At 43.7% G+C, this 14,678-nt stretch overlaps 1 protein-coding gene across 3 annotated transcripts in view; it reads left to right on the top strand.

Annotated features, from left to right (window-relative positions):
• Positions 1-14,678, top strand: part of PDE9A (phosphodiesterase 9A) — a 49,562-nt gene that overhangs the window by 8,823 nt on the left and 26,061 nt on the right. For 2 of the 3 annotated variants that reach the window (XM_013941645.2, XM_067289759.1), the window contains 5 exons: positions 3,448-3,518; positions 5,344-5,421; positions 6,388-6,431; positions 12,098-12,152; positions 12,988-13,058. In XM_013941645.2, the coding sequence (XP_013797099.1) occupies positions 3,448-3,518; positions 5,344-5,421; positions 6,388-6,431; positions 12,098-12,152; positions 12,988-13,058 (319 nt within the window). Of the gene's footprint in view, positions 1-3,447; positions 3,519-5,343; positions 5,422-6,387; positions 6,432-10,220; positions 10,299-12,097; positions 12,153-12,987; positions 13,059-14,678 lie in introns of those variants that run through there. The other variant, XM_067289760.1, reaches the window with a different exon arrangement.

Below are 14,678 nucleotides of genomic sequence, written 5' to 3'. Positions count from 1 at the left end.
AATGGGCACAGTTTCATCACATGGAAGTTGGCTGTCCTCAGCGCTACTGGTCAACCACCTTCCCTGGTCATGGGAGAAACCACATGTCCCAGCTAGGTGAAGTACGACTGCAGGCCAAATGTCACTATATTTGCTGCATGGTGCTAATGTCCCTGAAATGATAATGGACTTTAAGCAAATAGGATTCCTATACTGTGCTGGAGCCATCAATAGTACACACTATGAAGGCTGTCCTCTCCCCTCTCCAAAATACATTCCAACTGAAGTCATCAGCACAGCTGACATTGACTTTATTGGGAACATAAACCTGCAGGCAATAACAGGAGCAATTGCATATTGCTGGGAAATGTTTGAGGCTGTCTGCTTTGCTTTAAAACTGAAGGAAGTTGGTCAGAAAAGCTCAGCAGGTTGCAAAAGAAGAGAACTTTAGTAGCATATGCTCTTTAATTAAAGAAAAACAGCTGAGGATAACCATTTACATCCTGAGATGAGTATCAAAATGCAGTGGGTGATTCACAAATCCACTTCTAGCAAACTTCAGTAAAAATGTCAAGTTTGGGAAAGCTAAAAAGCATGTACAGAGATAGCTCACAATCCACAAAATAATATCTACATTCTTTGTTTTGCTTCCCACACTTACCTATTACATGGAGTAAAAGGAAGTATTAAAATTCAACCTCAATGCATTGAAAGCTCCTGCTGCTTTCTATGAGTCAGGCTGACTTTCTAACCTTTAATGCTTTTTTAAAGTTATTTTTTAATCTTTCCCTCTCTCATCTGTCCCAGTCAATAATAATTGATTTCCAGAATAAGAAATCTCACTACCTGAAATAGCACTCCCAGCACATCACAAGCCTTTTCCCTGTGTTCAGCCACAATTAACATCTGCTCAGTTATTGCATGTATCAGTTCTTGGTACAAAAACAGCCTTCCAATGTTCTGTTAGCCAATTTTAGCAGCTATCACTCCAACAGGATGCTGTGCTTTGCAAGAAGCAGGGTTTCAGTCCTGTCTGAACTCGATTAACTATGCTTTATTGCTTTGATTGCTGCTGATTTTAATAAACAAGGGTGAATCATTGTGGTGATTATCAAAACAGCCTTTTGGGATGCACTGGGCTTTAATCGCACCCATTTCCCAAGTCAGAGTTATTAACTATCTCAGCAATCATCCACATTGAGTTTTTATAATCTGAATGTATTATCTAGTGTAATTTCATCCAGGTTGGAAAATAGGGAAGGTGGATATTTACTTATGTATCAGTCATAACCATCTCTTGAGGTCACCAGTATTGTTCTCTTCTGTACCACAAAAACTCTAGCACACACTTAAAGAATAAAAGTTTGGGGTTTTTTTTTAGCTACCGGTGAAAACTAAGATCTGAAGCATTATTTCAGCATCAGAACTGAAAAGAATTGTGCCTTGTATTTAGTGTAGCACACCTCAGGCGCAATAGGACTGAACCAGCGTGGTCAGTTCTTGCAGTTATGTCAGGACTCTTCCAATATTTTAGAAGGAAAGACATTGGGAACAGGTTCCTTAAATTTCAAAAAATCATTGCAAAAGTCATGATCATATCAGTCTCAACCTAGACCTTGGACTGGTTAGGCTACATATCTGGGGTATGGAGCTGCGGCTTGAGGGCAGGCTGGGAATGTCTGGGCAAGACATTTTGAAAGGGTCTTTAATTACATAATGACACGTTATTTTTCCAGCATGGTCCTTGCCTCATTGAATGCAGAGACGCTGCTCAACTGAGTCAATCAGAGGATTGGGGCAGCAGCACTTGCTGTCTAGAGACCCTGCCTCCTCCTATTCAGTGTGTGTTGTGGAGGAGGCAGGAGACTGAGGAAGTGCCAGCAAGGGTCCCTGAGCGGAGCAGCTGAACACTGTCCCCGAGAACTGGCTTCTCTCACAGAGTCTGCCCCAGAATTCAGAAGTGACACGAGGCAAGTTGGCGAAAACAAACTGTTCAAAGGCAGTCCCTGACGACACATTCTTCATTTTCTGGGTCACCAGTTTTGAGTCTGATCCACAGACAAGCTGAGAACTCACACCTGCAATGAAAGGCAATGGAAATTGTGCCTGAAAATACCAGATATGAAGAATGATTATGCAGTTTGGAAAACAGTTTTTCCAACTAGGCACCTGCAAGGAGAGGAGACTTTTTACCATCATCAGCCTGTGCCTTAGTTCTTGTCTGCAAAATACCACTTTCTTTTTCCTCATGAGTTTTATTATAGATGAGTTAATAGGTCTCTGTGAGTCCCTTTGATCTACTCTATCCTGAACTTTAAGGTCCTGTGACTTTATTTTTTTCTTCTGGGGGGCGGGGTGCAAGGGAGCTGAGATCCACAATTGCCCAGGGAAACCACTGCTCCAGACCACAGCCTCCCCCACTCTGCCATGACAAACTGGCTTCTGTAGCCTGCAGTCACACCATTAACTTGAGCAACTCCCAGACAAATAAGACCCACTGTTCTCTATTGTTCTTGGCTTTGAGAAGATGAGCCAGACTCAACTACAGTGAGGCATTTTATTTCCACAGCACTTTCAAAACCTCCAGCATAATCAATAAATTATACTCAGACAGGCTCTCTGGCCCACCACCGCTGCCCAAGAACAACTAGAAGACACAACCTAGAAGAGTTTCTCAATCAGTGAGCACCATTGCCATGTGCCCTGAAGGAAGCGGGAATCTGGGGAAAATCATACCATGGGATTGTGTCATTAAAGGCTGTATCACAACGAGGTCAAGTGAATGTTGCATTCACAGACTTAATGCTGCCCTTTCCAAACCTACAGGTGCTTGCCTTTCCAGCTCAAACAGTGCTCTGAACCCAGGGGTTGCTTTGTATGCATGCAAGGGCAGGTGTATGAAGAGGTGGTGGGAGGAATAGGGTGATAAAAGTGGCAAATTTCAGATTTCAAGGTCCAACCTCTGGCCAAACAGCAGGAACACTGCAGTCTGTCAGACTGCAGGGAATTTGGCACAAATGGGGGAAAAAAGTTCTATTCTGCTTAAAACTATCTTAAGCTGGTGTAATCCAAATAGCAGTGCCCTTTCATACCATCGAAAGACCTTCCTAAATCTGGGTTGTTTTCTTCCTAACTCTGGATTGTTCCTTTCTGAAATTTGTGGTTGTTATCATCCTGCAGCTCTACAGTATTATGAGATACCTTTTGCTGGCAGTTCACATACATTATTGCTCCACTTCTGAACAGCACGATTAGGTCTCCAGAGCCTTCTTTATCTAAAAACACAGGTATTAAAGCAGGAGTAGAGAAATATTCCAGCTCACAGGCCAAATCAGATAATTGAAATGGTAGGATGATCCTTAAAAGTAGCCCAGTTCATGCCTGAATAGAGTTTATATCTCACTGGGAACTAACTGTCCTTTCTCTCCTTTGTCTTCATTTTTCCCTTGCTGCTATTCGTTTTGGAAGGTGATCTTTAGCAAATACTGCAACTCCAAAGATATTATGGACCTCTTCTGCATTGCAACAGGATTACCAAGGTAGGTCTCTCTTTTCATTTGTGACATTCATTTCACTTTTGTTCCTTTACTTCTAGGGACAATTCAGAGACAAGTCCAAAATGATCTAGTTACCTGCTATTCAGGTTTTGCTCTCATTCCAGTTTGCTGGAAGAAGAAATTGGGGCAACACAGCATCAACTGGAAAAGTGTATGAAACTCTGGCAGGGATATAGCTGCCTCAATGCTGAGTACGCTTAAAAGAACAGAACGGAATGGAACGGAATGGAATAGGATAGGATAGGATAGGATAGGATAGGATAGGATAGGATAGAATAGAATCAAATCATAGACTGTTCTAAAAAAGCCAGCAAAGCCAGAATTCTAGCCCAGAGTACATACTGGCTCTGTGCACATACCCATTATACCTCAGGACTACGGTCTTGCCCATATCAAGCAAAATGCAACCACAATTTTAGAACCTGCTTTTTAGGGAAAAAATTGGGGAGAATCAGAAATGTTGCCACTAGGTGATAAGCTTTATATTTAGACACACTACGATATAATCCCAGGTGTGGGATATTCAAACACAAAGTATCCAACAGAAAACTTTTACAGCACAGAAATATTCCAAAATCCATTGGCCAAGCCACATATTTTCTAATTTATGTTATTCTGTAAATTCGATGCATCTCTCTTGCTGAAATTTCTTGTAGAGTTTGTTTCTCCTACCCTCCATGCATAGAGCATCTTCCAACTTAAACCAGTGTATTGTGAGGAATTCTGGGTTGGATGTAGCTGTGTGATAAGATGGGGGAGGAAAGGGCATGGAAGAGGATGGTATAGTATAGCCCCCAGTCACCTCTGTGCTACCTGTCCTAGACAGCGGCACAGGGGGAAGACAGCCCTTTAACCAGGTCGCAAATCCACACCTAGAAGAGGGCAATTGTTGTTTGTCTATGGGACTTCAGCAGCACAGGCCAGGTGCACAACAGCATGCAATAAGCCATAGTCTTTACCTTTGTATATACAAGTTTACAATACAAAAATGCACAGGAAAAACAGGCCAACCCTTGAATCATGGGTTTATTGCATGACTCTAACTCTAGGTGTTGAAGTACAAATTGGACTATATTGACCCAGAATTTGCATAAGCTGCAGGACAGAATTAATGCCCTGTTTATCCCTGCTATTTCCTCCCATTTGACATTAAAGAGGTTGATAACTCTCATTTGTCTATGATGTCAAATACTTCCACTCCATCACCCAGGCAACTTTGTTTAGCAGTTGGAGTCATTCATGAACAGGATGATGACTGTATATTTGATGTTTTATTTTAAGCAGAGACTTCCAAAGAACTGTACATTTCAGTCAGGTTCCTGGAGAACACCAAGGTTTACATCTGAGCCTATGAGATCACATTTAGCACCAGATAATGAAAAAAAAAAAAGGTCTCTTATTTAGAAAGACTTTTGTTTTGTTTGTTTCTGTAAAGGAGTAACCAGACAATTTCAAGACATTCATAGAGCTGCCTAATTGATGTATCATCATACGTAGCTACTTAATAGAAGTCATTAGCTGATGATTCAACAGAATACATGAGCTAGCAGGGAGCAAAGTTTGCTCCAAGATCAGAGATGATCACACTTATATTTTGTCAGAAACATTTCTGGTAAATGAAATGGGTGAAACATCAAGCCTACCCTGTCCTGTGCTTTGACCCTTCCAGCTAAAACAGGTATGAGATAGTGCCAGGCCAGAATGGGAGTGATGCATGAGAGAAAATGGCCATGTATCATAAGCAGCAGTGCAAAATCTCAGCCAACATTTCTAGGTCAAATAAACCTCTTTGAAACATACCTTTCAGGAACACAACAATCTCCCTTTTGACGGCAGACAATTGCATGGTATCCATTGATCCGACAATGCCCGCAAACTCAGAGAGGTAAGCCTTGCTGGAAGTTGCTCTCAGAAAATGGAGTCAAGCCCAAGGGAAAGGGTTTTGTTTGGCTGCAAATGCCTCTTGTATACAGTGTGATGTGAGCAACTGTCTAGAGGGAGGGAGATGACAGCAAGAATTACACACTGGCTTATAACACTAATGCCTCCTAGTTTTGAAGATTTTTCCTTGTTATTAAAGTAGGAGTAATTGTCTGAGGAAAAATACTGCATTTAAGTATTTAACGTAGAACATCTGTTCCCTTCCCACTTTGTTTGCTCTCAAGGACCCCAGCTCCTTTGTTTGCTCCATCTCCTTTATGGCTCCTTTAGAACCCAACCACGACATTATTTGCAAAGACAAGTCAAAGTCTTTTATGAGGTTAGGACTCTTCCATGCTTGACCCCTTCTGTCTCCAGATCCCTTTCTCTTTTGCTCCTGGGCTTCCTGTTGTTTGTTCAGCCTTCCAGTTTTATTTTCACTCTGACTACTCACAGTTATGATTTTTGCTGTTGCTTATTCCATTACATATTTGATTATTACCTACCATTGCTAATATTTTCACTGATGCCATGTGCTGAAGCCCCAAGAGTGGCAGGGACCTATTGCACATGGTGCTGTGCAAACATCAAACAAAAAAATGGTCCCCACCACTGGAGCTTCCTTCTGGCCTGCAACAATTTCTTCACCATCTCAGCCTCCAAGCTATCAAGACTTGCCAAAGAGGAGGCTGTTTTGCCATGTTTGTGGTGTGACTGTACAGTACAATCAAGATCTCTTCATGCACTAGTTCAGTTGTAAAATGGAGGGTCATGCATTGATTAAAAGTGCCAGTTCCATATTTTAATGGACAGATTTTGAGCAGGCTTAGAATATATTCAGATATTTCTTCCTATTTCTCAGGGAGTAGAAATATGAAATGCAAACTGCTTTCTCAATGTTATTAATATCAGCCCTCTCTGATTTTTCCAGGTCTCCATACAAAGTAATACCTGTTGCCACTGGGCAACTTTCAGGTAAAACACTTTTTTTGAACTACATTTACTAAAACTGAATTTGTAATCATTTTACATTCATCAGAAATCATTTTCACGTGGAAATTATGTGGCTGTAATGCAAGAAAGACAGACGAGTCTCTTATGGTTGTAGCTGCAGCAGAATAAAAAGCGCTTGATCAAAATATGTTATAAGGAAAGCAGAAAATATATTTGTCCCCCAGTTTCAAAGTATTTGAAGGTGAGGTAGAATGGCTGGAGTCCAAGTCTTTCAAAGTGCTTTGCTCTGGTCTGACTCAGCACCCAGAGATGTCTTGGGAAAAGTCTCACACAGAGCAGTGGTTCTGTTTAACCAGTGTAGACCCCTTTTGAAAGCCTGTCCTGCAGTGTTTTGTTAAACTTGTTCTTCTATCAGCAAACCTCTGCTCAAAGCTGGGTGCAACATATGAACCCTAGGTATTTCAAAATGTCTGAGGAAAGAGCATGATTTCTGGTGTGGGTATGGTAGCTTTCAGTGTAATAAATATTTTAAAATACCTGTCAGCTGGGGACACAGCTTGGAGAAGTGAGACACAAGGAGCAAGAGGCTAAGATCCTCTTAGAAATGCAGAGTGCCTAGAAAGAAAAGGAGGGAGCCAGAAAGTGGGGCTGGAAAACGTGGTTGAAGGAAATGGGTGAGGTTCTGAGAAGGGAGCAAGGCAGTTTTACTTTTTTCATGATAACTACAGGTCCCACCACTTTTTTTTGCTTAGGCTCCTGTGTTGTGCAAGAAAACATAGTGGCAGCACTTTCCTATATAGATGGGGAGGAGGCATAGGGAACCAAACCTGCTCTCCAAGTTACCAGCAGCCACTCAGGCAGAAACCTCCATAGGGACAGGACGTGACAAAGCAATTTAGAAGGATGTCTGGGGGGATCGGAAAGCCAACAACAGAGAGTTTGTGCATGTGGAGAGCAAAAGGAAAAAGGAGAGCAAAACAACAATGCAGATAGAAAACAGGGAGGAATTTTATCACAGTAAGGTTTGTTACAAACCATAAACAGATCCCATGTCAGTGCTTGCCGCTTGTTGGCACGGGGAGGTATTCCAAGCTAAGGGACACACGTGACTGCTAAGGGGAAGGAAGCTGTCTTCTAAATTATTTCCTTATTAAAATGAACTCTGCTGGAACAGCATCACACTTCTGGTCTAGGAGTGTACTACTTGCATTATCAGAACAGAACAGGTGGGTTGTTAATAGAAGCAGGATTATTTGCCTACTGAAAAGTGTTTGTAATCAATGTCACTGGCCCCAAGATACAGAAAGGCCCATTCCTTGGCCAGTGAATGCTGTCGGGACTCCACTGGGGAATCCCACTGTATTATATCAGATGGGAATCTGATCCAAGGGCTTTCAAGAAAAGCTGACTTTCTTTTACATGAACCTAACCTTATATTTTTACAAGAACATATATGACTTTTCACACTTTCCCAGGGCCCTCGTTTTTCACTCCAGCTGACAGCACATGGCTCTGCTTTGTGCAGAATGCAGTTCACTGTGTCAACAAGGTCTCTGTTTCCTCCCTGCATTTTATAAAACAGGGATTTCCAAAGATCTGAGCTGAAAAGGGCAAGAAAAATTCTGGTGATAGGCTGCCAAAGCATAAGGCAAAGTCTGCTATGGAAGGAGGAGGAAAGTTGAGCTGTGTGATGGAACTAATGTTACTTGGTATCTGTTTCTCTTTTACATGGCTTGCCATTAATCTTAAATATTCCTGACATTTTGCTGAGAGTAGGGAGAATGAACAGAGTGGGAAATTGTTCTTCTTCATTAAAAGAAAAAAACCCAGCTCAGTTCTAGTCTTCACTTCTTAAACAAATCTGCCTGAGTGATTCTGCTTTCCAAGGCAACTCATCCAAACACATGCCAAAAAAGGGTCACCACAATTTTCACAGCAGCTGGAGCGAATGCACCTCTTTTCAGCAATCTCCCAGGCAGCTGGAAAAGAGTGAGGCATGCTGTACTGGAACAAAGATTGCAGAAGGTGAGATTGGAAAGCACAATCCTTTGGGAGGAAAATCTAAGCAGTGGCTTTTATCCAATAAAGGAGATATCCACTGGAGTCCTGCTAAGAAACTGTTCTTCATTTCCTGGCTGTAGTCATGGGAGAGGGATTGGAATTAAGATTATTATTCTAGTGAGCGTCCACTGAATGCACTGGCCATTGCAATATCACCGCTGGGTCAGTCACCTGCAACGCAAAGGCAGGGGGTCCAGCTGGCAAGCTCTGAGCCAGAGGCAGCCTGTGGGACCACGGCGTCACTTGCTGTCTTTCCTCCTGTGGCCTCAGGCAAGAAGGGGCATGGCTATTTGGACAGAGTACCAAACACCAGGTGCCAAGTGTTTCCCGCTGCTCCAGATGTTTAAACTCCCAAGCAGACACTACCTTCACCTGGCCTGCAAAATGCCTCCGAGTTGGCATCTTCTCCCTCCCGCCACTAGAAAGACTTTGGTCTGTGCTCCCGAGGTGGAACGGGCTCAAAACTCACAAGCTTATGGCCGTGTTGTAGCAGTAATTACAGTTCAGGCACTCTTATATTGCTGGAGATGCCAACTAAATGGACAAATCCTACTGGCAGCACACTCTCGAGAAATAAAACTGAAGTCTAGCGTGTTTCTGAGAGTGCAGAGGAAGGCGCTGCGGTGGAGCAGGAGGCGCTCCCTAGCACCTGCCTGGAAGGGAGCCCTGGTCCCTCCGCGGGGACACCAGCCGGCGGCAGGGGCAGCGGCTGCCACAACGGACGCAGCTTCGGGGGACGGCCGCATGCACTGTGGGTTTGTTTTTTTCTGAGGTAGCGGCAGGCCACGGAAGAAGCAGGACCGCCGTGGCCCACCACGCCTGCCTTCTGGTCAGACCAGAGGCGAAAGGCCTCCCTGCCCTGCGGTTTCCCCCCGCTGTTGCCCCGCAGCCCCCGGCCCCGGAGCTGCTCCGGGGCTCGGAGCCTCAGCTGGGGTGGGATGAGCCGTGGGGAGGCTGGAGTGGGCCTGCGCCCCGTCCCGGCGTCACGCTGTCGTGGCATCTTCTCGACAGGGTTTCTCTCCTTTTTCACCTGTCGGCGCTAAAATGCCCTGCGTGCTGTGCAGAAACCCCTCGCCTCCGCCGAGGGGAGGGCGGCTGTTAGCGCTGGGGCCGCTGCAGGCCGCAGCCAGGGCCCCTTGTCAAGGTGCGTGGGCAGCAACTGCCTGTGTTACGTGGAGAGGAATTTCCTCATCCCGTAGGGAATCGCAGTGGAAAAAGAGAAAAAAAAACACATGAAGGAATTGAGGCAAAAGGTAGCTGTGTGCACCTGGGGCATCAGCCCCACACAGAGGGACACGAAAGGCACTGGGCAATGAGGAAGGGAGCAAAAGGATGCCCATCCTCCCTGTTTTGCAAAGGAGGGGACGAGCCAGACTAAACGACACCAGCCTGATTTCTTGTTTCCTTAGGAAACAGAGGTTAACAGAGGTCTCCCCTCTTGACGGGAACAGGGTGCAAGAAATGGATCTTTGTCTCTTTAAGATGAGGAGAACTGCCACTCTTAGTCATATATCTTTACTGCACCCTAGGGTTATAAAAACATACATCTTCGTTTTGAAAGTCTTTTATTACATCTATAAACATCAGATTGCAGCTGACTGTTCCCTGGATTAGAATGTCCTAGTACTCCAAGCGAGTTTTGACAGGGGGAGGGAGTGAAAGTAAGATTTTTTTTTTTTTACTGGAACACTGTTTATAGGGAACTTGTCAGTCTCTCGCGTGCTACAGCCGCTGTCAGAGCGCCGAGCAGCAGCGAAGTGAGAGGACACAGGTTTCTGTGTTCGTTCTTGCTGCTGGGCTCGGGTGACACCCCAGGTGCTGCGGACGGTAAGCTTCCCTGCCGTTTTACATAGGAAGCCGTGTTTGTTTTGCTTCAGCCCTTTGATTTTCAGTTTTAGTTTCGAACGTTTTTGGGGAGGAAGCTGAAAAACGAGCCTCCGTAATAAGAACTAGTCTCTGCATTTGCTCTGCTGGCCGCTCCACTGGGAGCCGGGTCACACCAGAAAAGAGTGAATTAGATCTGAGATGTTCAGAGAAGCAAGTGCTTGCTTGCTCCAGTTTAGAGACGTAGGGCGCAGTAGCCAAATCATTTTGAACAGAAAAGCAAATGTTCCTGACAAGTATCTCTGACATCTCTAATATCTGAGGAACTGCAAATCCTTTCAACAGGTACAGGACGATTATTTAGAAATATGTTGTAAATGCTGGGCTATGTTTTCGTCTGATGCATTTTGTCCAGGTGATTGTACTCATGAGGCATTTTGTTCCCTCAGACAAACACAAGAAGTACCTTCAGAAATGTCAGTCGGGTATTTCTACTTAGGGTGAACAGGGGTGTTCTGTAGTCTGGGGGGGGGGGGTGTATGAAAGCATGCAAATGTTTCTGCTTCTTGCTCATGACAGACCAAGAGTACATCCACATTGTAGGCATGAGAACCACTGCAGCATAGTGCAGATTAAATAAACTGGTGGGGCGAACTGGGAGCAATGTAGGTACTGCAGCTCAGAGCTCAGCAAACACGGTTTACACTTCCTCTGCCTGTGTGAATGCAGTGTGGACACACCGAAAGAGCAGAAAACGTTGCTATTGTTCTGCTTCTTCCTTCCTAAAATATACTGTCCCTTACAAGCTAAGGTCTTGTTTTAAGAACTTGTTTTTTCCTGCATTACTGATTGCAGTCTTCTGAGAGTCTCAGGAAAGGGACTGGGGCTTTCCTGAGCTGGTTTTAAGTGCCACAGTGCTGAAGTTGGCAGTAGGAGGCAGGGAGGTACCTACACCAGAGCTCCCAGAGCTGCCGACACCAGAGCAACTCAGCCGGCACTGGCAGCGACGGGATCTTTTAGCTGGAGCTCCCTCCCGCAGGCTCAGCGCTATGCTGGGTCTGCCCAAGTTTTATTTTCAAGGGAAAAGGGGTTAGAAAATTTGTACTACAATTGTCCTGCTGGGGCCATCCCACAAACTCTGCAGGGTGGTCTTCATTCTGCAAGGATGGTCAGTCTGGCACCTTGGACTTGCATGAAGTTTATGCATAGCTGTATGTTCTTCACAAATTTGCGCCAAAAAATAGGTCTCAAGTGTAATGTTACAGCATAAATCAGACAGGCAAGCTGGGTTTTCTTCCATTCGTAAGCACTGTTGTGTTGTTTCTGGATGCTTCAGTACTGAACAGCATTATTATCAATTTAAAATTCTATTTCTGATGAATGAAGGGAGTCCTTGTGAGCCAGAGGCCACACAGTGAGCCAAACCTTTCAAAAGCAAGTGGCAGTTCAGGGTGTCCCACCTCAGAAATGTGAAAGGGGTCTCCTTTTCAGAGTGCACTGTCTTAGTAAATAATAAAATAAGATGTCTTTCAGAGATCCAGCACCTCCGAAAATCTTTCAGAAAGTCCTGACTGTAATCCGCAGTAGGGATATAATCAAAGAAACTAGCAGCTATGTGGAAAGAGGAATCGTAGACTAATCTGCATTCCCAAATGGTGTCACTATTCAAAGGACCAGAATGACTTTTTGGCTAAATGTTTCATCATCAGAGTTGGAAGTCTGCAGATACAAGTTTGCAGGAGAGTTCATTGTGCCTTTTTCTCTGTATCATTTTCTGTTATTTCTCCCTTTTATTTTTCTAGAGAAAGAAGAATTGTTCCAGAATTTATTGGGACAGATTGCTGAGCAATTCTCAAGGTAAGAAACTGAACAGCATTATTATCAATTTAAAATTCTATTTCTTTTATTGGGCTGAAGTGAGCTTTTCACAGGAGCCAAAGGGACACTTAGGATCTTCAAATCCCACTCTTCCTGCCAAATTTAAGCCTGGTACACATGTGTTTCCCACTAAAAGCAATACAGTAGCTTAAACCAGAAGTGATTTTGGCATATCTTTGCACTAAAAAGGAGATCAAGTATCAAATATAAATGTTTTTGTTGTGTTTCTGTCCTCTTAGGAAGCAAAAGAAATGCTTCTTCATAGAGCATTAAAATCATCTGATTTGTTTTGTTTTTTTCCATTATCACACAAATATGCCTCTCCTCAAACAGGATTTCTGAAGTCTATATTGCTGCTTATTTTATTCCAGCTGCTTTCAATAAGAGAGATCTATTCCACCCTAGCTCAGCAAATCACCACCATAATTCGAAAGGAGGAGAGCTTCAGAGGTGTAAAAACACTGAGATGCTGCTGTTAGATGAAGCATTGTCAATTTAACTTTGCTTCCCTAAGGGGTACAATAACAAGCTGCTGCTGAGAGAGGGGGTGTCGAAGTGTTTCAGAGCCATGGTAGATTCCCGGAGCCATAACAAAATCATTTGGTTTTAATTTTTCTGAAATCCCTTGAACATATGTGTATTTTCCACCAAAAGTTTTACATTTCTGTGGCAAATTTTATTTTCTTTATGGCAATCACAGTTGGAGTAATCCATCCTCTGAAAAATGTAGACATTTCTAACACAAAATCTTTTGTAGATAGTATAGATATGGCACTATATGTATAACATTAATATATGAGGGTTTTCTTTTCAGGGCTTTTAAAATCAATGAAATGAAAACGGAAGTAGCTAATCACTTGGCAATGCTGGAGAAAAAAGTTGAATGTGAGTGTCCCTTTATTTGCCTTCAAGCTCGCTACTACTTTTTTAAATTAATTAAAGGAGGATAATGTAGCTGCCTTCTCCCACATTAATTATGTTGGATATTTGCACAGGACAAACATTTTGTCTTTCCTTTAGACTCTGTCCTTTCAGAAATACATTTACTGTATATTAAAATGAATTCGATCGGGTTTGTTCTTACTACTGGCTAAAGTCCATCATGAGCACTCAGGTCTGAATATATTTCTAATAAGTGTATGTTACACTCCCTCCCTCTGCCTTTTTCTACTGTGTGTGGGACTGAAATGGGGTTAGGACTTACCCTGCAGCATAATCATATCTGCATGTGTGCATACTACATGTGGCATAAATAAGGTATGATATCAGAAGTATCAATAAATATGCAGCATAATGTATATTTAAATACAACCAAAGGGTACTTCTTCGGATCTTAAGAGGTAGCGATTTCTGGGTTGCGAACACAGAAATCCACACCTCGCAGGCCCTATTTCCTGGCTGAAAACGAGAACAGAGCAGGCGCACAGTATCATTTCTAGTTTTCCTTGCTTGCTTCATGTGTTGACAGTAATACAATTGTTTTTAGTTACCATGCAGCAACAAAGTAAAGTTCATCTGGTCAAAGAGCTCCTTTTCTGCTTTTTCCAGGCAGCATCTGCCTTGTAGTTTTTTAGTATGTTATGCATAAAACAGATTCAAGAAAGACAGGGCAGGGATCTGAATAAGGCACTGTCACATAGCACAGTTTTGACATCAAAGGTCAAATCCTCATTGATATGCAACATCTAAGTCAGAAATGGACAGAATCTTCCCCAACACTACAGCTGCAAAAAGTGCTTTCTCACTAAAGCTGGCTGGAAAAAAAAGAAAAAAAAAAAGGTTCCAGTTCATGGAAAAAGTTGTTTTCTTGAAATTTCCCCCAACTAGAAGCTACCTTGACCCTGCAGCTGCTCAGTGAAGCTGATGCCTTTGTCAGCAGGGAAAGGAAAAAATGTCCTATTCAAGGAGCAGCTGCAGGGGACCCTCTCCCAGAGGCCACCCCAGCAACAGACTGCCCTGAGGCTAGGGCTTTCCAAAAGCCCCGGTGCAGTGGCAGCCCTCCTGGTGAAGTCCGCCCCACAGCCCATGTCTGTGGACTGGGCATCTTGCAACATGCCTAGCCCCAGCGCAGACCCCTGCAAGGAATCCAGGTAGCAAAGGCACCACTGATTTATTGTTTTGTCCCTCCACCCCCCCCTCTGTTGCTCTGCATTTTCTATGAGAACAGTGATTTTTCTGATTTCTATGAAATTTCTAACCAGTTCCAGTGCTTTAGGCTAGATCCACAGACTAGAGCAAATGAGGCAAGTGTTTCTATGGGTCTTCCTACTCCCCAGCAGCAAGGGGGAAATGACTATCCCAGACAGCTAAGGGCTGCTTTTGTCCACTGGCTCTCTCCCCGGTCTCTCCCCGATGCCACTGGGACTCCTGGCTGTACCCTGCACAAACTGCCTTTCAGCACCAGCAGCCCTGCAACGGTGGAGGGAGATAACAAAGATCCACATGCAGCTGCCGGAGGGAAAGAGTTGTGCATTTGCACTATACAGCACTTTTTTGTTGGTTTAG

The sequence above is a fragment of the Apteryx mantelli genome, chromosome 1 (genome assembly GCF_036417845.1).
Source record: "Apteryx mantelli isolate bAptMan1 chromosome 1, bAptMan1.hap1, whole genome shotgun sequence".
NCBI classification, from domain to species: Eukaryota; Metazoa; Chordata; class Aves; order Apterygiformes; family Apterygidae; genus Apteryx; species Apteryx mantelli.
The sequence above is the reverse complement of the archived record's forward strand: the minus strand, read 5'-3'. Positions and strand labels throughout refer to the sequence as shown.